The sequence below is a fragment of the Symphalangus syndactylus genome, chromosome 15 (genome assembly GCF_028878055.3).
Source record: "Symphalangus syndactylus isolate Jambi chromosome 15, NHGRI_mSymSyn1-v2.1_pri, whole genome shotgun sequence".
Classification (NCBI taxonomy): domain Eukaryota; kingdom Metazoa; phylum Chordata; class Mammalia; order Primates; family Hylobatidae; genus Symphalangus; species Symphalangus syndactylus.
The window spans coordinates 70,910,609-70,936,603 of NC_072437.2; the positions used below are offsets into that span (position 1 = coordinate 70,910,609).

The 25,995-nt window shown below is 43.6% G+C and overlaps 1 protein-coding gene across 3 annotated transcripts in view; it reads left to right on the top strand.

Annotated features, from left to right (window-relative positions):
• Positions 1–25,644, top strand: part of LOC129463876 (POTE ankyrin domain family member A-like) — a 71,769-nt gene extending 46,125 nt beyond the window's left edge. For 2 of the 3 annotated variants that reach the window (XR_010115940.1, XR_008651322.2), the window contains exons 14-21: positions 1,718–1,811; positions 4,571–4,599; positions 4,685–4,766; positions 17,025–17,177; positions 20,048–20,072; positions 21,994–22,064; positions 22,541–22,565; positions 25,555–25,644. Coding sequence is in view for 1 of the 3 variants with exons in the window: in XM_055244583.2 (XP_055100558.2) it covers positions 1,718–1,811; positions 4,571–4,599; positions 4,685–4,766; positions 17,025–17,177; positions 20,048–20,072; positions 21,994–22,024 (414 nt within the window). In the remaining 2 variants the exon portion in view is untranslated. Of the gene's footprint in view, positions 1–1,717; positions 1,812–4,570; positions 4,600–4,684; positions 4,767–17,024; positions 17,178–20,047; positions 20,073–21,993; positions 22,065–22,540; positions 22,578–25,554 lie in introns of those variants that run through there. The other variant, XM_055244583.2, reaches the window with a different exon arrangement.
• Positions 25,645–25,995: the final 351 nt, after the last annotated feature.

Consider the following 25,995-nt stretch of genomic DNA (forward strand, 5'->3'; position numbering starts at 1 on the left):
GTTGAAGTCAAAACATGTTACTTGTCTTTGTTCTTTTTTTTAATATCAGTGGATTCTTATAAAAAAATTATTTAACCTATTTGAACATCAGTTACCGCCTTTATAAAAACAATACTGGAATGTACCCTTTAGGTACGTGTAATGAGCAAATGTGGTGAGAAATAGAAAAACATTTTGTTAACTGGTAAGTGTGTATACAAATGTAAGATAAAATGGTCCCAGTGGTATTCAGTGACTTAATAAATGTTGGAGAATTCTTGTGTAAACCTGAAGGACAGTAAATTGGCAGCAGTGTCAAGAAGGAATGGGAAAGTTAGAATGCACAAGTGGATTTCTAATTTGGGGTATTTTAAGTTTCAACAGACTATGGCTAGAGATATTATATAGCAATATAGTGATTTAGCACTTGAGATATTCCCAAGAGATTTTAAAATCTTTCGAGATTGAATACCTTTCTGTTTTTGAGTACTAACTATGTGCTAGGCAGTTAGACACTGAATATACAGGATGAGAGCTTATGCTGTAGTACTAAGAGAAAAACAAGCAAACAGCTAACACTTGTAAGTTACTATACATGCATTCTATAAGGAAAACAGAGTTTTAGGTTAGATGTTATTGAAGCAGTTTGTAGTTAGGATGGGAGTGGGAGTGAAATTCTGTAGTCAGAGGATCTTTATGCATGTGAAATGTAATCTAAGGATGGGAGTGGGAGTGAAATTCTGTAGTCAGAGGATCTTTATGCACGTGAAATGTAATCTATCAACTAAAAAGTGAGAAAGACCCAGCCATGTGAAAGCCTAGGAAAAGGACATTCTGGACAGAGAGAAAAATGGATCATATCTGTTCATTATTTCATTCTTACATCATAGAATGACCAGGAAGTGGGGTGACCATCATTATAATCATTTTTATTATAATGTTTAGGAAAGAAAATATGCAAATATGCAAATAAGTGCCTGGTGGATTTTTGATGATTCATAAATAAATGTTCTTACTCTTCCTTTCTTAAAGTTAAGGCTTATATTTTCGAGGTGATTTCTTATTTGGGAAAGAGTTGCTTACTATTGCTACTATTTGCTTCCATTTATTTAAACATAATCTAAGGAAGTGTTTACTACTACTTTGTCATTTATTCAAGCATTTTTTCTGTCAGTAAATATTTTTTACCAAGAACTATTTAGATTTTTCCAACTCCTTGTGTGCCTAAATGAAGCAGCTTCTATAATGTTCTGTTTATACGAAACATGGCATATGCTGAAGTTTCCTGTCATGCTATCTTATTTTAACACTAAAAATTCTGTAGTTAGACAAATTTTAAATGCTTAATTCTGTAAATATTATAGTAAGTGTATTGTGTTTTTTAAATGTCTTTTTATTTTTGGTGGGGAATGCAAAGTAGAGTGAGGTATTTTGAAGTCAGGTTTTTTTTTTGCTGAAATATGCACATAAGCTAATATTTGACTGTGAATATGTGTCCTTTGGCCTTCCATGCTTGGTTTACAGAGTCAGTAGCCATATAAAGATAAAAAATAAGCTTGACCTAGTGAGCAGATATGAGGTTCTCTATTGAAAGGTTTTAGTTTTCAATATATGCTTGTCTTATTTTTTAGTCTTTTAAAATAGGAAATTCAATTGTTTCAAGAAAGTTATTAGAAATTTTTTGTGGAACTTGTATTATCTTTTAATTGTAACTCTTCGTTGATAATAATTTGAACAGAGTATCTCTGAGAATCTTTCACAGAAGTATGTTGGTGAATTTTCTGGGGCTGCAGAACAGAAAGGAAAAATTACACTAAATGAACAGCTAAGAGGTAAAAACCGTATTTCATTTTAAAAAGTCATTTACGGAATATTTGTTTTAAAACATCATCACTGATATATATATTCCAATAGCTGAAGAAAATCACCTATTAAATGCATAGTAAGAAAAAAGAGAGGTGAAATGTTAAGTTATATATCTTATTAGATGTCAGCAACAAATTAAATTGAGAGTGCTAATAAAGGAGCTGAATTATTAGTTTCATTTCAAGAAGCTGTAAAACCTAAGGAAAGTAAGGAAAGAAGAAAGAAAAGGAGTAAAAGAGGAAATGTTGATGAGGAAGGCAGAGAGTACAGGAAGTAAAGGGAAAAGAAGCAGATATACATTACAGAGGGTGGTAAAATGAAATAATTTTTCAGAAAAAGAAAGTGTGGGGTATTAAAAAGGCAGAAACAATATAAGGTGAGCTTCCAGTACCAAAACTTGTCAGGGAAGGGGCACAAAAGTTTTCTTCTTTTGCTGTCTTCCTCACCATTTTGACAGCATTAAGGATCCAGGTTCCCGATCATGCAGAGCTCTGCATCTACCATAGATGAACATAAGCATATATGGTCAGCCATACATGTCCATAATTTAACGTCGTAAAATGTTGCTAATTTAGACTGGATACGATGGCTCATGCCTGTAATCCCAGCACTTTGGGAGGCTGAGGCAGGCAGATCACTTGAGGTCAGGAGTTCGAGACCAGCCTGGCCAACATGGTGAAACACTGTCTCTTTTACTAAAAATACAAAAAATAGCATGGGCATGGTGGCAGGCACCTGTAATCCCACGTACTTGGAAGGCTGAGGCACGAGAATCATTTGAACCCAGGAGGCAGAGGTTGCAGTGAGCCAAGTGTGTCACTGTACTCCACCCTGGGTGATAGAGCAAGACTCAGTCTCAAAAAAAAAAAAAAGTTATTTCATAGATACTATCATATAAGCCAAAAGAAGAGAATTGGAAAGAAGAGCATAGTGTTAGTTACGGAGAATTCAAGGAAGTTATAGCCACATAAAGAGTCCATTAGAAATAGTATGACTTGTAACGTAGTCTCAACTTAGGGAACATATTAGGGAAGAACTCCGAGATAGAATCCAAAAAGGTAAAAGGAATGTGGAAGCACGTTCAGTGTAGACCAGAGCATCTCTCTCAAATTTTAATCAATTAGCTGGGGACCTTGTTAAGAATGCACATTCTGATTCAGCAGGTCTGGGATTCTCCATCTCTTAAGTTTTCAGGTGATGCCAACGCTGCTGGTCCTTGAACCACACACTGAGTAGCAAAGGTATAGCTTCCCTTTAGATAAATCTGGGAGAAGAGGCACTGACTGGCAGTTCAAGACATAACAGGATCAATGGAAAGCATTATTTTGCATTCATTTCTGAATGTATTTGTGTTCAGAGGGGAGGGATCAAAGACATAAAGAAATAGAAATTATAGATGTAAGATCCTACCACTAAATTAAGAGGAAAGTTGTCATGGGAATAATCCATAAAAAGAATATAGAAGGGAAGAAATCAAAACCACAGATCTAGGGATTACTTTTGAAAAGAAAGAGGAACTGTGAGGGTAGTAGAAAGGAGGAAAGAAATAAGGTAGCCTGGTAATTTTGAAGTAAATTAAGAGGGAACTTGAGAAAACTCACTTCCGATGGCTTCAGGGTATTCACACTGATAATCACACAGATAATGAGATTTTTGCCACTTCAGACGTTACTGAAGGCAAGAGGGAGTGCTCAAATTGTAGTAAATCATAGTGACTCATTTCTTCCTCCATAACTTATCAGGAATAAACAATATATGTTGCACTGATGTTACTTAAATGAGATGAATCTAAATACAGAAGCATTGGCTGTTAGGTGATTTTTTGATAAGATAGTTGTTTCATAAACATTCTTTAAATACTAACATGATATACTAAACAAAGCTAATTTTAGAAAAAAATTAGAGTTAATCCTTTGAATATTAAAATTATTATTTTCAAGGAATATTGCACTGAATTTGAAATTCAAAAGGTTATTAATATCTAATAATTCTGTAACAATTTTTTCCTTTCTGGAGAAATATATGTCTGTTGTTTTTTATATACCTTCTTACATGAGTGAATCAAGAAATTTAAAAATGGCTCAACTGGAGGATACAAGAAACATAGGCATACCAGTAGCACATGTGGGTATGGAAATAAATGAACTTTTTAAATTAACTGTTATTCTATATGTATATCTAGGCTGATCAATTCAGAACACTTTCTTTGATGAGAAATGAATTATACATCCAACTGAACTGTCATTACAACTGTGTCCTTTCTAAATCACAGGGGAAATTAAAGAATACAATAAATACTTGTAGTATAATGATACAAATTATTCTAATGTGTTGCATGAAAGGCATGCTGTTCCATTCCATTATCAACTTTGACATTTAATCTTCTCAGGATCATTATTTGCTCCTCTGGTTAAAGATAATTTTTCTTCTTATTATCAGATTCCTGTTGATATATGTACACTTTTCTATTTTAGTTGCAGTCATTGGAAACCTAATCTCCCTTTTGATATGTTATCTGCATGTTTTATGAAATCTAAATTTATATTTTTTCTTCAGTATATTTCTGTCATGTTGCTGCCATAACAAAAAGCGCATCTCCAGACCAAAAGTCATCATTTTTAAAGTTAACCCTGAGGATTTAGCCCAATACTAATTCCGCATGAGTGTGTGGCTAGTTTTTTCATATTTGCATATAATTTTATTATATGTCTCACTTGCTTTTTAGAGTCTCCTGAGAAATATCTTCATTTGAAGGTAATAACTTTTATATTTTCTTCTTGAATTATTAACTAAATATTATATGACATATACATCATACATTATTTATTTTGTTTCAAAGCCCATTCAGCCTACCATTGAAATGAAACATTCTGCTTCTAATAAAGCAGTAGAAATGAAGGATGTACAGACCTCCACATCAGGTAAATTTTGCAATATAAATTTAATTCTGGAAAGAAGCTGTGTGTGTGTGTGTGTGTGTGTGTGTGTGTGTGTGTGTGTTTTATTACAGAGCATTTAAAAGATACACAAAATAAATAATGGAGTAGAACTGACACCCAGCCTTTTAACAACTATCATCATGTGCCTTTTTGTTTTATCTATAATTCAACCCGTTGCACCCCCCAACTTTATTATTCCTTTCACTAATTTTTTGGTGAGGTAAGATGTATATGCATTGAGACATACAATGTTAACTGTATCTTTTTGGCAAATCAGTGTACCCATATAATCTTTTCCCCTTTTAAGACTAGAATTCCCCCACTTAACAATCATTACTGTGCATGTGAATCAGCTGGAAAAATTTAAAATCCAGATTTTGATAGATTTAGGTTTTGCCTCAGAATTTGTATTTCTAACAAAGCACAAATCCATAGAGCACATGGCAACTAAACGTTCTCTTTTATCTAAAGTAAATAAAATTTGATGAATACAATTAAAGAAAATTGACCTCAGGTCAAAGGACAAATCAAAACAGGTGCACAATATCTTATCTGTAGGAGCATTTGGTTAACAATGATACAAACCAGCTAAACAATTTTATAATGATTTTAATCCCAAGTTAGCAAAAGGGCAGGGTGCAGGAGCTGGGAGTCAGGGCAAGGGTGCTGCTGTGCTGAGGACAGTGGGGAGGATCAGGGGCTCCGTTTTGGGGGCCGAAGTGCTGCTGTGTTTCCTGGTCCAGGACGAGGTCCCCCTCCCATGCCCTAGCACAGCCTGGGAGAAAATGCTGCAAACAAGGGCAGAGTACAGCGCAGCCCAGGCCCTCACATCCTCCATCTTGTGGAAGTGGCTGCATTTCCATTGTGACAGCCCCCTTCTGCAGGTGCAAGGCCACTTCTGGTGCTGGTGCTGTGTCCCTGACCCCGGGTGTGCCCTCTCTGTGCCCCCCACTTCTTTTCCTCTCTGCATTGGTTTGCCTGTGAGTGACATCAGAGAATCCTTAACAGCAGCTGTGGGCAGCCCAGGAGCACTCCTTAGGGAGCCTCAGCTCCTGCCAGGCTACGCTAGGGCTGGGGACGCAGTGGGAAGACTGATGCAGGGACTTCAGGAGCTGTCACATGGCAGGGAGAAGGCTCAGTGAAGACCCTGTGTCATGATTTCTTTTACACACTTGTGGCAAGGTGCGAGGGTCTAGGCAATGGCTGCCAAACAGAGAGTGCGCCCCGGCGATGGCTGCAGGGGACCACAGCAGTGGGGCCATCTCTCCCTGCCTGTCTTCCCCTGGGCCTGCCAGGGCCATCTTCTGTGCTCGATGGGGTGGGGGTCTTCGGCCCCCAGGAGGCTGCGGGTCAGTGTGACTCGGGGAAGTTTGAGATCAGGGGTCCCCTGGGGGCTGTGATGCAGGAACTGCACCCTTTGGGGCTGGGAGGCGTGAGAAGGTTCCAGGCCTTCCAGAGCCCACTTGGCTCTCCTTTCAGAAAGGCAGCCAGGCTTGGGGTTGAGGGAGGTGATGCTGTGCCCCCTAAGGGAGGCTTCACTTCTCCCAGGGGACCTTAGAGGATGGGCCGTCTCCTGACCCAGGCTTGAGGACACTTGGCAGCCCCTGGGTTCGTGCCTTTTCTCCCAGCCTTGGTCTCCCCTCCCAGAGCTCTAGGGTCAGGCCCAGGCCTGTGGATGTCTCTGAGTAGATGATCCCTGGACCTCCACGGACCTCTGGTCTCACAGCTGTGTGATCCTGGGGGCCTCAGGGACCTTGCTCCCCTCTGCCTCCGAGCCTGCAGGCTGTGAAGCCTGTGGATTTCCGAGCTGTCCCTTCTGAGACCCCAGGCAAGGTAGGGGTTGGGTGAGAGCAGGCAGCGAGGTGTCCTTATTCCCGCAGTTCCGTTCTGCCTAGCTCCTGTCCCCTAGAGAGCATGGGGCAGGGAGACAGTGCAGGCAGAACCTTGAGGGCAGCAGTTCAGGTGCACCTGGGTTCTGGAGGGACGGGGTGAGCCCTGAGCAAACGTTTTTGTTGGCTTTTGCTTCATGGGTGGCTCCACAAATTACAGCAGCCCAGTCACAACCACAGAAAGGTCACCTGGGCACCTGGTGGGCCAGTGGGTGCAGGGTTTCCTCCTTGACACCAGTGGTAACACAGGAGCTGGGGCAGTTGAGGGGAGATGTCTGTGGCCCTGCAGGCCCAGGTCCCAGGGCACTGGAGCTGCCTCCCAGATTCGAGTGCTGGCAGTGGTGCTTCCAGTCCTGGCCCTGGGCTCCTCCATGCCCTGGGCTGCTGACGTCTGTGTCTTGTAGAAGCCCAGAGTTCCAGAGAAGCACCTTAGTGCTGGTGTGGCCCTGGGCAGGAGGCAGGGGTGGCAGGACAAGGGCCATCCAAGTTGCTTCCATTTCCCTCCTGTATCTCTGTGACTTGAGAAAATTCTCACCGTTGTGTTCTTGAAAGAGAAAAAGAAAAAATGTAATTTGCTAGAATTTAAGTAATGACCTGGGGGATGCTGCAGGAGGTGTGTACTCCAGGTGCCAGCACCTGAGGGTAATGAACTGGGGGTGCAGCATAAGCTGGGGTGGGTGAGGGAGGGAGAGGGCTCACTGGGTTTCCTCCTCACACTTCTATTGCCACTAAAGCCAGCACAGACCTGGCAGCTGAGGCCTGGTCCTGGGTGGGCTGGGGTGTCCTCCTGGTCTGCTCCCCTTCCTGCTCCTCCACCATTGCCTTTGGGGTGTCTACTGCACCCTGGGAAGCCCAAGCTCCCTACCAGCCTGACACTGAGCCGAGGCGGGGCTCTGGGCGTGGCCCTCCTCACCTGGGGAAATGGGGCTCATAGGCACTTGGTGACGTGGGCATGTTACTCTGTCATAGCAAGGGGCCAGCCTGGCTGTGTGGCCCAGCACCGGTGGGTAGCCTGCAGGTCGTCTCTGCAGGAGACTCCTCTGGCAGGCCACACACAGGACGCCCCACAGAACCTTGAAAAGCTGTGACCCAGGAAAACCTCGAATCTTGTTTGCCCCCCGCCCCAGCCTCAAGACCACCTGTATCTCCAGACGACCAGTACCTGCGACGGCAAGTGAGACTGTACTTGGTGACAGGAACGCCCCCAGTCTTAGGGGCTTAATGCCATCCACTCGTGTCCTGCTTGTGGCGCAGCCTAGCATGTCCCCCAGGCTCTGGGATTGGTGGCCACACCTCCAGCCCATGTACCTGGCTGTGTGCGCAGGAGGGCCCAGAGCCTGGAGGAGCCTGAGGCTTGAGGAGCTTTGAGGCCTGGGAGGAGCCGCTATCACTTTGTGTTCCATGGGATCCTGTCACATGGCCCTCCTCACTGCAAGGGAGGCTTGGAGTACAGAGGACAAGGGGCTGGGGGCACTTGGGGCTGCGCCTGCACATGCTCCTGCCCACTGACTCTTCTGCCCTTGTCCTGGCCGCACAGCAGGGGCTGGTGGTGGGCCCAGCAGCTGGGGGGCAGGGAGAGGGAAACAGGGTGGCAAATCATTACCGCTTACTTTTATTACTGAGATGAAATTCAGATAACATAAAACTATCCATGTTTAAGTGAGTAATTTGGTGACATTCCGCACCGTCACAGCATTGCACAAGCATGGCCTCTGTAGTTCCAAGACATTTCCAGGACCACACAAGGAAACCCCATATCCGTTCAACAGCTTCTCCCTCCTCTGCTCCCCAGCCTCTGGGGTCTGTCTCTATGGCCTGGCCTCTTCTGGACATTTCATCATGACCTTTGTTTGGCTTCTGTTATTCAGCATGAGGTCTTCTGGGTTCCTCCGTGCTGTGGCATGCATCAGGCCCCCTTCCTGTGAGGGGTGAATAGTGTTCCATCACCCGTTCATCTGGGGACGGTCGTGTGTGCCTTCCACCCTTTGGTGATTATGGAAAGTGCTGTCAGGGACATTCCCATTACAAATACCTGAATCTCTGCTTTCAGTTCTCTTGGGTACATACCTAGGCCCCAGGCATGAAATTGCTGGGTAATTGCTTTGTGTTTTGAGGAGCTGCCACATTGTTTTCCACAGTGGTTGAATCATATTCCATTCCCAGCAGCAGTTCACAGGGATCGGTGTTTATCACCTCCTTACCGCCCGGTGTTATTCTCTGGTGTGTGTCTAACTCTGACCATCCAGTGGGTGCACAGTGCATGTCACTGTAGCTCTGGCTTGCCTTTCCCTGGTGACAGTGCTGCTGGACATCTTTTCCTGCGCTTGCTGGCTAGCTGCATCCCTTTGGAGTGGCATCCCTTTCAACCCTCTGCTTGTTATCTTCATCTGGAAAACCCAACAGCCTGTTCCATTTTTAGTGCCCTGAGTTTAAGCATCTCTCTGCCAAACCATCGAAGTAGCTTCATCCAGAGGCATCTCCATCAGAGCCTGAGCCCCAAGTCCCTTTTGAGGAGGGCGTGGGATTATCTGATTTCTCCTGTGTGCATTGAGTCACCACCATCCTTGGGAACCCTGAGAACATTCTCAGAAGACCTCCTTCTCCCAAACCTCAGCTGTGCTCAGACCCCTTCCCCACCCACAGCAGAGGGCTGCATGTCGTTTTAAGGGTGTCAGGAGACTTGGGTCCTGGTCACAGTTCCACCATGAGTGTGAGAGGCAAGTGCTGGGCCTCCATTTCCCAGCACGGAATGGGGAGAGGGATGTCTGTTCTTCATGGGTGGTTCAGGCCAGGTGTTGGAGGAAGACCCTCAAGGAAGAGAGGGCTGTGCCTGTGTGTGCAGGGATGGTGGTGCCTCTGAGGCCAGGGTTGGCTCCCATGTCCATTCGTCCTCCCTCTGCTCCTCCAGGCCACCCCTCCTGGCTGGGGCCCAGGAGGAGAGGTGTCTGCAGAGGCCCTGCACTCTACACTGGGTCCCCTGCTCCACATTTTGAGAAGGAATTTAAGTCTGGGACTCAGGCTGCACTGCCATGATGGTGACTGTTGTCCTCATTGGACACCAGGGAGGTAGCTGTTCTTGGCATTTGTTGCATGCCCCGCGTATGCACTAGGCTGTCCATGCATCGGCAGAGCCCAGAGTTTTCTTGATGGTTTGGCAGAGAGGTGCTTAAATTCAGGGCACTAGGAATAGGATAGGCTGTCAGGTTTTCCAGATGGAGGCATTGGCTTGTAGATGAGTGCAGCTGGGCTGTGGAACCATGAGCTGAGGCAGCTGCTCCCAGGGTGAGGCTCCACAGACCATACCATCACTCTAGCTTGCCCCAGGCCTTTCCTCCACTCCTGCTCAGTGCTAGGCATCAGGCCATGACAGACGGGCAACATGATGCCTTGTTATGCCCCTTTTATGTTTAGACACAACTGCCCAGTGTGCCTGTTCCAATTGAGGTCATAAGACTGACAGAACAGATTCTGTGGCAGTAAGGTACCAAAGTGTAAACAGCACGTAAAACCATGCCAGGCAAGGGTTGAGTCACACACCCCTAAACAAGGAAGAAACTGTTCTGGCTTCTACAGGGCTTCTTTTTCTCTAACAGCTAAATAAACACTATTAACAGTTGTAGCTCAGCACCAGACACTGACTGACTGGCCCCTAATACCCTTTTACACCAGCCATGATGACAGCTCTGAGTGGACATGAGACTGATTTCAGTAACTCCTGGGAAGAGACCACCCACCATGGACGGGTTCTAGCCGGTTTACAGAGGCTGTGCACTTGTGTGCCTTTGTGTCCTGAAAAGACCATTTGAGGTATAGGGCCTAATTGTAATACATTTAAATATTAAGTCTCCACCCAATAGTGAACATGGGTCATATGTTACATATTTGCTTGTTTGGTATGCATGCATCAGGACCACTCTCATGAATATTCACAGCTCCTCCTGTAACCTGTTGAAGGTTTCTATTCAGCCAGCCTGTCCAGCATAAAGCTCTTGCCCCAACTCCTCCTTCCATGTACTAGGCCCTGGCCTTGGTAGGACATGCACTTCCCAGCCTGCAGGATGGCCATCTTGTGGGCTATAAACTTTTATAAGAAATCAAGTCTCTTACTGTGCCAGAAACTCTTTAGTTTAATCAGGTCTTATATGAAGCCTCAGTGATACGATTTACCCATATAACAAACCCACACATGAAGCCCCTGAACGTCAAATAAAGTGGAAAAAAGGTTTCTACTTGTTTTCCAAATGTATAAATCTTCTTTTTTTTTTTTTAAGTTAACAGTGAATGAAGTGGTTCCTTTGTAGAGCAGCATTTCAGGTCTACATTAGCTTTTGTTACCCTTTTACTCCATAATCCTGTGATTAATTTCCCTTAATGTCTGTGTTTACTTGTGAGTCAACTCACAGTGCCTGAGGCAGAAGTAAAACCCACACTTGTCTTACCCTTGGCCTGGGTCATAGAGTGGCAGCTCTTTTATCTCATGTTTGAGAGGTATCTCTGTGCTGGGGATTTTCAGACAGGCATTTGTGTTGGATTTTTAAACGTTCGCCATTTCTTGGCTATTCTCCTCTTGAGAGGTGGGGGTCTATGCTTCTTTTCATGGGGTGGGACGCTGGTGCTGACTTGTCACTGACAGTCGATGTGGAGGGGATGTGTGGAACTTACCAAGCTCCTTAGAAAAGGCCATGAGCCTCTGCCTGTTTCACTCCAGTCACTCACCCATGGAGCCCTTGGCCACCAAGTCAGGGCTCTGAATGTCCTGAGACTGCCTGGCTGCTTGGAAGCCCAGGATACCAGGGAGATTCCTGTGGGTCCTCCAGCCAAGCCCAGTGACCTTGGCAGACCTGTGAGTGATGTCACCTCCAAATGATGCCAACCTCTTGCTATGGATTCAGCCCCAGCCAGTGAGCCTTCTCTGCAGTCCCTAGACATCAGCAAGTAACAAGAAGCTATCTTTTCTCTGTCTTGCATGAATTCCTATCCCTGTGAAGCATAAACAAAACAAAATGCTTGTTTTCTATGAGTATTTTGGAGTATTAGTTTAAAAAAAAAACTAAATTCACAATAAACACACCAGGAATAACACACTTGTAGCACATTCACAAGGTACAGAAGAAGGCACACTGAAATCTGGGTTTCCACCTTTCCCTGTTCTGCAGCCTGCCAGCTTCTGCCTCTGGAAGTAACAACTGTTAAGTTTTTGCACATCTGTCCAGGTTTATTAGTTGAAAAATCATATAGCACTGACACCGTGACTAAGCTTTCTAAGAGCTTTGTCTACTGATGTGAAAGACCTTTAGTCTTCATTCCCTGTAAACACTCAGGTGGCAGCAGGAAGGAAAGCCTTTTGCTCATTTCAGCTGTTCTCTATAAATAAAAATAAAAAATAAAAAAGTCTAAGCTGCTCTTTTAAAAGTTGCTTTTTAATGCTGTTCCTCTAATGAGATGGTTTTATTTTTTAATGTATTCTCTATTTAAAAAAAAATTCTTTCCCAGTTTACATTGGAGATGTTAATCTGTTTTCCATTTTTTTCTTGTCTCACCACTGTCTTTCTGTCCCATACATACATATATATATGCATATATATGTCTGTGTATATATGTATGTGTGTTCACATATGCGTATATTATGTGCAAACACATTATTCAGTTGTTCACGATCATAATTCTCCATTTAGACAGGTAATATTACCTGTTCCATTTCAGATCCTGTCAGTCACCTTCTCAATTAGGTAATCCCTGAAAAAAATGGCAGCATCTGTATTAATGAAGTTTTTATACCTCATCAATTCACCATTTGATTTAATAATTCTTAAAGCTTGTGATATATCTGCAGTGATGGAAATTTGCACTGAACCATTTCATATCTTAATGGGTTTATCTGCTTTGTTTTTGTTTTCTTTTTTTTTTTTGAGATGGAGTTTTGCTCTTGTTGCAATGGCACGATCTTGGCTCACTGCAGCCTCCACCTCCCAGGTTTAAGTGATTTCTCCTGCCTCAGCCTCCCAAGTTGCTGGGATTACAGGTGCCCGCTGCCACACCTGGCTAATTTTTTGTATTTTTAGTAGAGATGGGGTTTTGCCATGTTGGCCAGGCTCGTCTCGAACTCCTGGACCTCAGGTGATCCACCCGCCTCGCCCTCCCAAAGTCCTGGGATTACAGATGTGAGCCAGTGCGCCCGGCCTCTACTTTGTTTTAAACATGATAATGCTCTTATTTTTATTCTCTTAATTTTCAGTTGTTCCATGTTTTGCGAGGCTTGTCAGTTGACTTCCAAGTGCTAATTCTCATGACCAGATACTAAGAATGGGTGTGACTGGGTGTTGATTGATGAGCCAGAAGACATTTAATCCTGGAGTTTGAGGTTATCGGACCTCTCCATTTAGAAAATCATTCTTTATATATTTTCAAACAACACATTGGTGAACATATAATGCTTCATTTTTCTTCCTCTCTGGATGAATAGCCAGTCTTTCATGTATACATTCAGAGAAATCTCTCAGTGAACTCAAAGACATTCAGAAATTAGTAAGTATGCAAGCGTAGTTGCATACAGAGAAAAACAGTAAATAATATAGATAGCCAATAAAAGAAGATTTTAAACAATGACTATGAGTTATATTCTTAGAGGTCGACTTAAAAATTGGACTTGTACTAAGGCATTTTAAACTTTAGTCTGGAACAAATTTAAAATTCCTTAATATACAAATTTCTGATGACTCAGGAATAGTAAAAATGGGTGGGAATTGTATTTCAAATTAAGGATAGAACCTCTTTTTATTCTGAACGTGTTAGTTTCGACCCTCTTCACCCTGAAATTTTCACTCTCAAATATATTTGGAAGGCAGATCTTTTTTTTTTTCCTCATTTAACATTGATTTCATACACAGAGAATAATACTGTGGGTCTGGGATTCAGATTTTGAAATGAAGCATGGACTCTGAGTGGACCCCTTGTCCTTGTGAAAGTGCTCTGGTCTAGATAGCGGCAGCTGGACCCCAGAGTATGGCACGTGTTCCTGTGTTCATTTGAGCATTGTGTGGTGACCTGTCACTGAGGTCATGTGATGATGTATATTCTGACTTCTATCCCAACTGCCACTGTGTTTGAATTGCCAGCTGGGAGACTCGTGGTAAAGATGGGAGGCAGCCTTTGCTGATGTGCTGAAAGTATGTTCATTTCCATCTTCTCACTGCAGTTTCTTCAGATGAGATGTGTACTTAAAATGTCATCCTGATTTTTTTTTAATTTCCCAAACTGTAGTTTTTCTACAGACTTATAAATTTGTTTCAGTTTTATGACTCAATTTGCATTTTTGATTCTGCCATCAAGCTTTTTGCCTTAAATATTTTTCTCTGTTTAGAAAAATGTACTGTTTCCCAGGCCAATTTTGTACATACCCTTTCATAGAATAGATCCAGAAAAAACACAACACTGCCTTCATTGTATCAGGAGATCTTGAGACTAAATACAGAATGAGACATTCCATGAAAGGCAGATTACAGGCCAAAGTCTTCTGAATAGAGATGTGAAAATCTGAAATCAAATACTGGAACAGCTTAAATCTGGAGATTTTTAGAAAATAAACAGATTTTCTATGGGAAACATAGCCTAGTTAAGAGGTTTTGAGGAATTGTTTTAAAGACATTTTTAAAAGGTAAATACAATCAAGTGGATATAAAAAGTTAAAAAAAATAAAAAATTAGAGGTTATAAAAAGTTTATGAAAATCTTACTTTGCAGTCAAAATTGGGGTTAGATAGATTTGTTTATAAGGCCTTATTAAAATTAACTATAATATAAAAATACACTAATAGCAAACTAAAATTTTGGTTTAAAAAATAAGCTTTTCTTAAGATACTAATTTGCTCTCAATGAAATTACAAGAGTAATAATTTTTCATTCTGAAATCTATTGTTTTAAAACTTCTCAGATTTATACCTCAGAAGTGCAACTTTTACTGTGTCTGTTTACACATAATATACAGGGCCCACATCACTGCCTGGTTTCTTTTCCTCTGGAAAAGGTACATCTTTATACTTAGGTTGGATGATAACTCTCCTTCAAATTTTCATCAGCTTCCTTATCTTCCCCCCCTTGGTTCTAATTCTGCTGCTGTAATACTAAAATGGTTATTTTTAAAGGTCTAAAATATTGTTTGTCTCAGATGTAACATGATTTTCTGCTGTTGGCTTGTTGATACATCTCAATTGTTTCAGGTGCCCAGGAAACCGCCCATGCTGTTACTTAGAGCCAGCTATTCCCCTGCTTCAGTTACTAGCTCTTCTGTTTACATTTATCTATAATATAATATTCCCTCATGACTGAACACACACTGTCTCATTAAATTCGAGTAACCTTTTCATCTGGTGTGACTTCCAAGTTACTCAGTAGACTTCATTTAGACACTGCCCACTCTCAGGCAGGCCTTAGTTGAGCCGGCTCAGATAGTTGCTCAGATGAGACAGTGAGGCAGTGAGGGCCACAGGTTTAATTCACTGAATCACTTAAGCACCAGCCCTGATTGCCCCATTTTCAGTTAACTACTCATGCAGGGTTGGTCAGTTAAAGGGAAGTTGATTCTTGGCACAGCCATCAGGTGGCAGTTGGCTTAGAGTGTTCTGAGTTCTGAGACAATCTGGGGGCCAAGCAGACCCCCTGGTCCCTTGGGGTAGTCACTGGTCATGGGGCTGCTCACCGCCAGGCAGTGTGAAGCTGCTGGGGAGGATGTCCAGACATTTGAATTTGTTCATCAGAGAGGATTTGTTTGCAGGAAAGTGCCGTATTTTAGGTCAAGAATTAAAATCTAGTGACAGAAGTTTTGTTTTAATGATTTGAGCTCTTCTCTGGATTTAGCTGCCTCCAGGCATCCACCTTCCTGAAGATCCCTTGGGGCAGGAAGATTGAGAAAGGGAGTGAAAAGAGCTCCTGGTTCAGGGTCCAGGCCATGATTAGAGGTCTCCAGGGACCTCTGTCCCGAGAAAACCATCTACATTCTTGTCCCAGATCCATCATTCTTGAGTGCTGTGACTCTCGTCAGGTCACTTCAAATCTCTCATTTCACTTCCCTGAGCTGTCAACTATCGGTGGCAGCCCCTGCCCTGCCCATCCCTCCAGGATGATGTGGGCATCACAGGAAATAACAAAAACTGTCCATGAGCTCTAAAGCATCAGGCCCATGTGAAGGAGAAAGAAAATTTCATCCTCCCCAAGCACCTTCTCTGTATTACCCACTACCAAAGGCCTGGCTTAATCTTTCAGACATAAAATGATTGAACACTTTATGGCACTCAGGAAGCACCCAGTTCCTTCAGGCTTTACCTCTGTTTAATTACTTTTAGCCTTATAACATAACATGGCCCATTATAAACATTTCCACACTCAGAAGAGGGAACTGAAAAACAGAAGGGTCTATAGAACTTCTAAGTTTCATGTAGCTTCCAATAAGGACTTGAGCCCAGACCTTTGTGCACCAGGCCCTGTGGTCTTGGTCACTCCCATCTGCTACCTTTCTACATTGTCTCATCTCAGTACAGGGATTTACCTACACAATCAGTCTGCACAGTTTTAAGTGCAACCCACAGTGCAAGTTCTTCCTAATTCCCACCTCAGATTCAGGAGGCCTATCTGCAGATGGTGAACAGTGGACAATGGATCAAACATTGAACCCCAGTGGTCCCCAGCGTTTTTGACACCAGGGGCCGGTTTCATGGAAGATAATTTTTCAGTGGATAGGGATGGGCTGGAGGGATTCTTTCAGGGTGATTCTAGCACATTTATTGTGCACTTTATTTCTATTCTTATTACATTGTAATAATAAAGGAAATAATTAGACAACTCATCATAATGTAGAATCAGTGGGAGCCCTGAGCTTGTTTTCCTGCAACTAGACCGTCCCATCTGAGGGTGATATGGCACAGTGATACATCATCAGGCATTAGATTCTCATAAAGCACATGCAGTCTAAATCCCTGGCCTGTGTAGCTCACAGTAGGGTTTGCGTTCCTATGAGAATCTAATGCCATGGCTAATCTGACAGGAGGGGAGCTCAGGTGGTGATGTGAGTGATGGGGAGTGGCTGTAAATACAGATGAAGCTTTGCTCCCAGCCGGCTTCTCACCTCCTGCTGTGCGGCCCGGTTCCTAACAGGCCACAAACTATCAGTGGCCCAGGGGATGGGGAACCCTGATTTAACCCATTTCCCATTTAGAAAATAGAAGTGCAGCTTGCTGGCGGCACAGTGTTCTCAGGGAAAACAGGAAATGGGTTAAACTATGAAAAGAGGGTTACTCATTTGTTTCTGGTCTTCTGCAGCAAGATGTCAAGAGATGTCTTTATTTTAATACATTTCCCAGATTGTTGCCTCCAAGATGCGGCAGTGGAGCCTGAGGGCTCAGAAGAAGCCACCGTCCATGGCACATCCACGGTCCACCAGGGCAGTTTTAGAGAGAGATTGCTCAGGCTCTGGCGTCATCGTCGTGTGCACCCTTGCAGGCAGCCATCTGAAGGTACTGTGGAAATCCAGTCACTCACTCTTCCAAGCATAAGGATTCCAGATTCTTCAGTGTCCCATAGTTCAGACAACTCTAAAATTACTACACTATATTCTTCTTTATTTAATGTGTACAAATTTTAATGTATCAAGTCAATCACTAGTACTACAAATGCAGAAGTAAAGATGTATTTCCACTTCAAGTTTGGTTCACTTTTAGTAGTAAAGAACATCTCAATGCAAGGTTTAGATATTTAGCTGATTGTTAAACAGTAGCTAAAATCGAACTCTTCCTGAGATCGTGTTGCCGCATTTTCAAACAAATGGACATGATGTGAAACTTCTAAATGAACATAAAAACTGAAGTGGTACAGAAGGTTTCCATATACCCTCCCCCCTCAGTATCTTTTTTGTGATAACATCGTACATGAATGTGGTGCATTTGTTACAGCGGCTGAACCAGTAGTGACATCTTACGTGAAAGTCTCGAGTTTGCATTAAGGCTCACTCTGTGTTCAGCCAAAATTGTGATTTTGACAAACTCATAATGTCATTCATCACCCTGACAGAAGAGTTTCACATCCAAAACATGACCGGTGCTCTACCTCTTAATCCCTTTCTTCTTTTCTTAGGACCCCTGACTATTATAGATCATTTATTTTACTGCCTCTCTAGATTTTCTTTCCCAAAATTCTATAGAATTGGAATCACAAAGTATGCAGCCACTTAGGACTAACTGATTTCTCTTAGCAGTATACATGTAAGATTTTCTATATCTTTTTGTAGCTTAATGACCTACTAATTTTTATCAGTGAATCATATTCTGTTGGGTCCATGTAACAGTGTGGGTTGGTGCACTCACCGCCTAAAGAGCATCTCAGCTGCTTCCAGTTCAGGCAATTATGAATACAGCTGCCCTCATTCTTGTGCAGATTTTGCAATGGGCATAATTTTTAAATGTAACTGGGTAATCGTTTAGAATTTTAATCAGTTGTTTACATAATAAGACTATGTTTTCCTTTGTAAGAATTAGGTAGAATTCAGTAAAATCACCTGGGCATTTTTAAAAAGTTCTTATTGATTCAATTTCTATAATAGACATAAGCCACTCAGATTATCTGAGTCTCCATTGGGTAGTTATGATAGTTTCTGCCTTTGAAGGAATTTGTCATTTTCATCTAAGCTGTCAAATTTGTGAGCATAGATTTATTCTAAGTATTCCTTTATTATCCTCTTAATTGTTTGGGATTAGCAGGAATGATTCCTCTTTTATTTATATTATTTGTAAGTTGTATCTTCTATCTTTTCTTTGCAGTTAGCTTGTCTGGAGGTTTATCATTTCTATTTGTCTTTCCTATGAAGCAGCTTTTGGTTTTGTTTAGTTCTGTTTATTATTTCTATTATAATGATTTCTGCAAATATTGGTGGTTTTTTTTTTTAATTTTTGTGTCTGGTTTACATTACACTATATTTTTTCTCCAGTTTCCTAAAATGGAAGGTAAGAAAACTGAATTAAGATTGCTTTTACTTTCCTTTCTTTCCTTTTTTTTTTTTTTTTAATAATTGAAACAGAGTCTCACTCTGTCACCTAGGCTGCAGTGCAGTAGCGTGATCTCAGCTCACTGCAACCTCCACCTCCTGGGTTCAAGCAGTTCTCCTGCCTCAACCTCCCAAGAAGCTGGGATTACAGGCACCCACCACCACGCCTGGATAATTTTTATATTTTTAGTAGAGATGGGGTTTCACCATGTTGGTTAGGCTGGTCTCAAACTCTTGACCTCAGATGATCCACCTCCCAAAGTGCTTGGATTACAGGCGTGAGCCACTGTGCCTGGCCTGTTTTTACTTTTCTACACAGCATTGTGAACGGAACTAATGCCACTGAAGTTTGCATTTAATAAGCAATATAATATATATAATGTATTTTTTTACCCCAATAATGATTTAAAATCCAGTAATATAGATGATATGTGCAGAAGGAGCATATGTAGATTCAGGAAAGTTAAACATTGTAACTTTTTTTAAAAGGAGAATATTTACCAGGCGTCTTTTTGTGAGGAGACCCTGTCCTGGAGTGATGCGTGCATTTATGTGCTGCCTATGTGAACACTGCCTACTTTACAGTGATGAGGGTGGCTTAGCCAGATACCCAAGCCTGTGTTTCCCAAGGCTCTCCTGATGGTCTCCTTTGCTTTCCTTCACCACCAAGGAGGGTAGCCCAGTAGCAGTTCAGCCCGTGCTTTTACCCCACCTCCTTCACACATGTCAGCCCTGTGTCCTCCACACAAGACTGCCAGAGGTTCTTCAGCAGCTCCCATGGCTGACAATGACTTTACGTTTCCTAGATTTCCAGGATGACCTGGCAGGGGAGTGGACCAGTGAGACTTCCTTAGAACAGGTTCCGACTGATCACTCAGTAAAGTCTTCTTTCTTTGTCTTGAGATGGGAATTTTATTTCTTTTGGTTTCTTTCTCTTTCATTTGAATTAAGATACGCAAATCTTATCATGGACACTATAGACGTGTTACAGAATTTCTTGGTGGGCAAATGTATGTGAGAGTCCATTACCAACTTGGAACTTGTTCCAGATGGCACTCATAGATGACAGCTTCAGTGACAAACTGCATGGCAGAGAGCACTTTCCTCAGGAGAAACGCGTTCTTCTTGAAAATAATGGTGACTTTGCACCCAAAATCATTTGGAAAATCTTAGCAAAACAGTTTTTCTTGTGCCTTTCCACAAGTGCCTTCTAGGCTTTATTTGGGGGCCATTGCCTCGAGCAACATGTTCCATCCGGTTTTCTAATGTCACCAAGTAAACAAAAGACGCATGCACACAGGACACAGCATGGTCTGAGGCTCACAGTGTTTTCCCTTCTCTCCGCAGACGGACTCAGCGGTTCAGGCAAGAGGTATGTACTCTGGGATCATCCCTTTGCTAAGGGAAATCTTAGTGTTGAGAAAGGTGACACTTTCCTTCCAGCTTTTGCTTGACAGCCACCCTGGTTTGAGCTTCCTGCTGGAAATGAGGTTGGGAAGTTTGATGAAAAAAAAAAAATGAAGAGTTTAATCAACAACTGTGGCCATCCACTGTAGTTCCCAGAGGCAGTGATGTCATTTAAATAGGCATAGGGGTGCAATCAGCGTGTGGAGCTATGGAAGAGAGAGTCCATGTGGAGTGATCGTGAATGTCTTTGGGAGTCTGCATCCTTTTCTCTAGAAAGCATGTTCATCTATGTAAAGCATGACCCAAGGATTGGTGTTCTAGAAACAAAATTCCATCCCCATTGCACACTTCACATCAGTCAATCCTTTCATCCTTCACCACAGCTGTACCTGAAGGTTAGTTTAATATCCCGAGTTCTCAGATTGAAGATGATGGAGAGATGAATTTCCCAATCTCTCAATTTCCTGAATGGAAAAGGCAAATGTGAACTCAGGAATGGGTAAAAGGTTGACATGATGGGCTACTACTCTGTATTCATCAGACAGCCCTGGTGTAACTTGTCACCATACCAGGGAGTTCCAGCATCTGTGTGTGCATGTGGAAGTATGACAGCCTAGAGAGATCCCAGACACTGCCCATTATTATAAGTTGTTGTCAGTGATGGTGTAAGGCAGGGTAGGAATACAGTGGACTTTGGGGTGGTCATTAATGTGAAACACTCAAAGGGGAGTCACAGGCTTTTGGCTGCAATGGTGGAGTCATTTCTCAGTTCCTGTTCAAAAGCAGCGAATAATCAGGGACATGTCCTATTGTATTTAAAGATATGATTGGACCCAATGCAGAGGCTCATGCCTGTAATCCCAGCACTTTGGGAGGTTGAGGTAGGAGGATCACTTGAGCCCAGAAGTTTAAGACCAGCCTAAGCAGCATGGTAAAACCACATCTCTATAAAAAATACAAAAATTAGCCAGGCGTGGTGACATGCTCCTGTAGTCCCAGTTTCTCAGGAGGCTGAGGTGGGAGGATTGCTTTGGCCTGACAGGTTGAGGCTGCAGTGAGCCATGATTTTGCCATTGCACTCCATTTGGGTAACAGAGTGAGACCCTGTCACAAAACAAAACAAAACAAAACAAAACAAAACAAAACAAAACAAAACAAAAATCGTGATGACCACAAGCCTTAGAAGTACTCCAGCTTAGTAACACACACACCCAAGGGACAGCACCCAATCAATATGTGATCTCAAAAACAAGTTGGGTGTTAGCCTGGTGCCCATCTTCCCTGCTCAAATCTCTAACAGCTGAGTTAGAGAGGGTCAGCACCCCGACATGCTCCCCCCATGACAGGATGTGTCGAAGCCAGTGTGAGTGTGAGCAGTATTGGACTCCACAGACACACACACACGGGGTATGGGAAAGAGAGAGTGGAAGGACAGATAGCACATGCTAAATAGGGGTTATCTTTAAATGGGTGGAAAACTGAATATTTTCAAAGTTGTTTCAAAGTTCAAGTTTCAAACTTGTTTCATTGTCCTAAAAAATGGTTGGTGAATAAATAGAATACTTCGGTTAGACTTAAGTCTTCTTTGTAAAGAAAGGTTCCTTCTTATCAAGTAGAAAACCTCTAGGAGGGATGATACTCACAGCAGCAGCACAGGAGGATTCTAGGGAAGAAATGACCTTGGAAGGAATCAGGAAGGGAGGGCAAGTGAGCTCAGGTCAGATAAGGTGGCAGGAGCCCTGATAGGCTGCAGGGACATGCAGCCTGCCCTGAGTGGTGTGCCCTGTTCAAGATGGGCTATTTCACTTGATGAGGCCTGGAGCTAGAAAGCCTTTCCTCCCTGCTCCTCCCTTGCACCTGCTGATGGTCACTCTTTGTCCTCCTAGTTTCCACGGAGGATCCAGTGAAGGAACTTAACAAGGACGACAAGGAAAAGGAGACCCCATGTAATGTGAAGGTCAGACCCCCGGCCTTTGAGGAATACAGTTGCTTTCTTTGCTTTATCTCTCTGCATAAAGATATGAAATATGAGAATCTGACCAGATGTATCATAGGTGACTTGTACAGTGTCCTTGGTGGGGAGAATTTCAGAGGAGAGTCTGTTCTCCACGGAGGCTTGATATTGGACAACAGGTGAATATGATAGCACCAGCAACACATTGTGTGGCAGTGAGCTTTTTTCTTAGCAGATTAATTTAATCCTTGGAACCAAATTACTTACTTGCCAAGCAACATGGACTTAGAGGAAACATCCTACAAAACAAACTTGTGTCTTTAGCATGAGCCGGTTTGTCCTGTTCTTCTTTTGGGTTCCTTTGACTTGAGCACTCTTTGCCATCTGGTTTTCTAATGCCACCAAGTTAGGAAAAGACCTGTACACAGAGGACACAGCATGGTCTGGTGCTCATAGCAATATGTTTTCTGTTATTACAGGCAGCCTCGGGAGTCCAGGACAATGGTATGTATGGGGGAATCCCTCCTGTGTGGATGAATAGTCCAGATGAGGAATATGGGACTGTCTCACTGGCTTTCCTGTAGACAGGCAGCTGGAGTTGAGCTTCCTGTTGTGAATGAGGACCTAGGTTGTGATGGGAGAAATGGTTGTTCCAGATAAGAATCGATGGGCACATTCTGCAGTCCCTGAGAGCAGCTGCATTCTTTGTATATGGGGTGGGGTTGTGTGCACTGGACTGGCTGTGTGTGTGTGTGTGTGTATGCATGTAGTGTGATGCTGACTGTGCCTGAGTGTGTGTGTGTGTGTTTCCCTAGATACATGTCTCCCCCTTATTAGTGTCCACATTATTAATTAAAAATGCCATCACTCTTGCAGCCTGATGAGAGGCATAGGTAATTATTAGTGAAAATGTAAGCACGATGTGTGTAGTTTATTGCATGCAAAGGACATTGCAATTAATCCAAAGGAAATCCTGTCAACACCCAGGCACATGTTAATTGGGTACTAATAGAACAAAACTCTCTCAGGATTTTTTTTTTTCATTGGGAATCCCCTTCTAAACCTCATTTTTCAATAAATCTCACCTGGTAACAGACTCTTCTATTTCTTCCTGATATTGAAGTGGTCATGACACCTCACTGTTGCCACTTCCATTCTTCACAAGCCTTTTCTACAGCAGAGGTTCCATGATGTCCTCGTTGAACCCACTATTGATAAAGGTTCTTGTTCGCCTCTGAAAGCCTGTGCAAAAACCATGTCAAAGTGGTTGGTTTCAATCCATAAGTATATAAAATGAGGCAAATTATGGTTTGAGTTTCCTGTGGAGTATGCAGTTGGTGGAAACATATTGTATGTAATTTGAATTGGATTGCTCTGTAGGTGATTATATTTTTCTCACTTCTCAATATGGTGAGGATGCATGATTTTAAAATGTCCCTTGTTTGCCCCAGAACCTATCTCCTCATAACTGAATTCCCGTAGTCTTCTTTAATTTCTAGGTCACACTTTGTCTGTAGTACTGAGGGGGGCCTCTGCTGTGTGTGATTAAAGGGTACAAATCAGTATTACCAACATGGAGGTTCTAAGAATTTATGGCCGGCTGCCCAGTGGGCTCCGGGGGGAGGGGTGGGGTGGAGGGAGAGGGAGAGGGAATTCTAAGAATTTATGGCCGGCAGGAGATTTAAGAATTTATGGCCGGCTGCCCAATGGGCTCCGAGAGAGAAAGAAGAGAGAGAGAGAGAAGGAGAGGAGAGGACAGGAGGAGAGGAGAGAGAGAGGGAGGAGAGAGAGAGGCACAGTCTTGGCCTGGGCCTGAAAAGGAGCATGATTTCAAGGGGCAGAAGGCAGGCATGAGGGCACCCAAGCCATGGGGGGAAGCCAAGTTTGCAAGGTCAGGAGAGTTAGTTCAACGTCATGTCCTGGGTCCAGCCAGGATGTTCAGACCCCATCTGAGGGAGAGGGAACAGAGCCTGGACTTTGTGGCTGGTCTGGGCACTGCCTGACAGTCTTCCTAGACACTGAGGGAGAGGAACTTTTTCTTCTCCATGTCGTCGTCGTCTTTCTATTGATGGCAATGACACCATTTAATTCTCTTGTATAATCCATAAGACCTCAGATTGAGAGTTTCTCTGAGATCATCTTGAAATCACCATTCCCAAAGTCTGTATTTTCTCACTCTTGGCTGGAAGAATCCTGGCCATCGCTGGTCACCGTGAGCACAGGGGCTGTGTCCTACTCCTTCCTTCTCATCTCAGACATCAGCCCTGGGCAGCTTATCTGGGCCGCAGTGATGTTATAATGTGTACAGCCCTGTGCTGAAATCTAGCACAAGCGTGAAAAGTTTTCCTGCTCACCCTGTGCAGTCTGTTGAGCCCCAAACTAATCCAGAGGCCTGTGTGGGTTCTCATCTAGGATGGGCTCCTGAGAACAGTGAGGTTTCCCCCTTGCTCCTGCTGCTCTGCTCCTGTCTGGATAGTGGTTGCAGGGGCTGCTCTTTCTCTGTCACAAAGCTGCCCCTGCTGGGGAGCCCTCTGGACCAGGCTGCTGTCCTCCGTGTGTTAGCATCCCCAGGCCTCACAGGGGCCTGCTTCTTGTGCATGTGCCTGGGAAGTACTCATCCTTGGATGACCAGATCAGAGCAGCAAGCTACTCGGCAAGGAAGCACCAGGGCAGGGGAGCGATGTCTTTCTCATCTTCAATCTTTAAACCTGTGCATTTCAGTGTGGACCTCAGTAGCATTTATGCCTATTTATATTTAAATTGATTTTGAGAAATAATATTAAAAGTTCAGAACTTCCTCTGGAGAGCCATGCTTCGAGTTACCCAGTAGCCCAATGCTTAAACTGCAGACAGCATTGCCATCCTCCCAGAATGCTCTCTGGGCCAGCTGCCATGAGCCTGGCCTGGGTTCTGTTCACTGCATTCACCTAACTCAACACGTGTGCATCTATGTTGGAAACTCAGGGTTCTCAAGAGTGGAGCTGAAAGCCATAATGGGCCAGTGAAGGTGAATGGGTGAAGGGGGATTTTTTCAGGTTTTCCATCTCATCTGAAGGCTCACAGCTGAGTCAACAGAGCCCAGGGAGAGTCTGAGATCACAGAGGATAGAGCAGGGCACCTGCTGTCATCCACAGTGTGGCTGTGCGTGGAACAGGAGTGCTGGGTGTCACTCTGAAGTCACCTTTCTCTGAGGTTTGTGTGTCTGTAGGTAGCTCTGAGGACAGCTTTTCTGAAACCAGTTATAACAACTCTTCAAGTAGTGGAGACACTCCAGGTGGGGCCCGTGGCACAGGGTTTTTGGGGGCAGTTGGGTTACACCTGTGACTTTGGAGCCTCAGCTGGGAGCTGCGAATTCAGTAAATATAAAAGGAAATAGGTGTAGAGGTGTGGTTTGTTCTTTCTGCATCTTAATGAGAAAGCAGTAGGAGTTTTGTTTCCATGGGCATCATGTGTACTCTGCTGGTCCCCATGATTCTTTCCCTGGTGTGCAAAGATGACCTTTTCCAGAAAGCCAGATCTCTCCTGCCTGTGCCACAGCAAACACCAAAGCCCTGCATTTTGGGGGTGGGGGCGGGTAGCATCCTTTGTGAATGGAGAACAAGAGGTGAGTATGCGGGTATGGTATTAAGTGCTGTGCGGGGAGTGGGGTGGGACACAGCCCCTCACAGATGCTATGTGACCCTGGAGACAAAGTTCTTAATGCATGTGCCAGGAGGTGGGAGGGGTCCACCCTCTCCCTTTGCACTCTCAGGACCTGCAGCAGCACCTTCCTGTCCAGCCTTCACCGTGTGCTCCTGGTCGCAGGGCACTCCCTTTGTCTCCTGAGGTAGAGAATCCTCCTCTGGGATTACTAAGTGTGCCCCCCATCCTAGAGACCCAAGGGGGCATCCCATGCTGGAGCATGGCTCTGGCCTCCACTTCTCACCCAATCCCA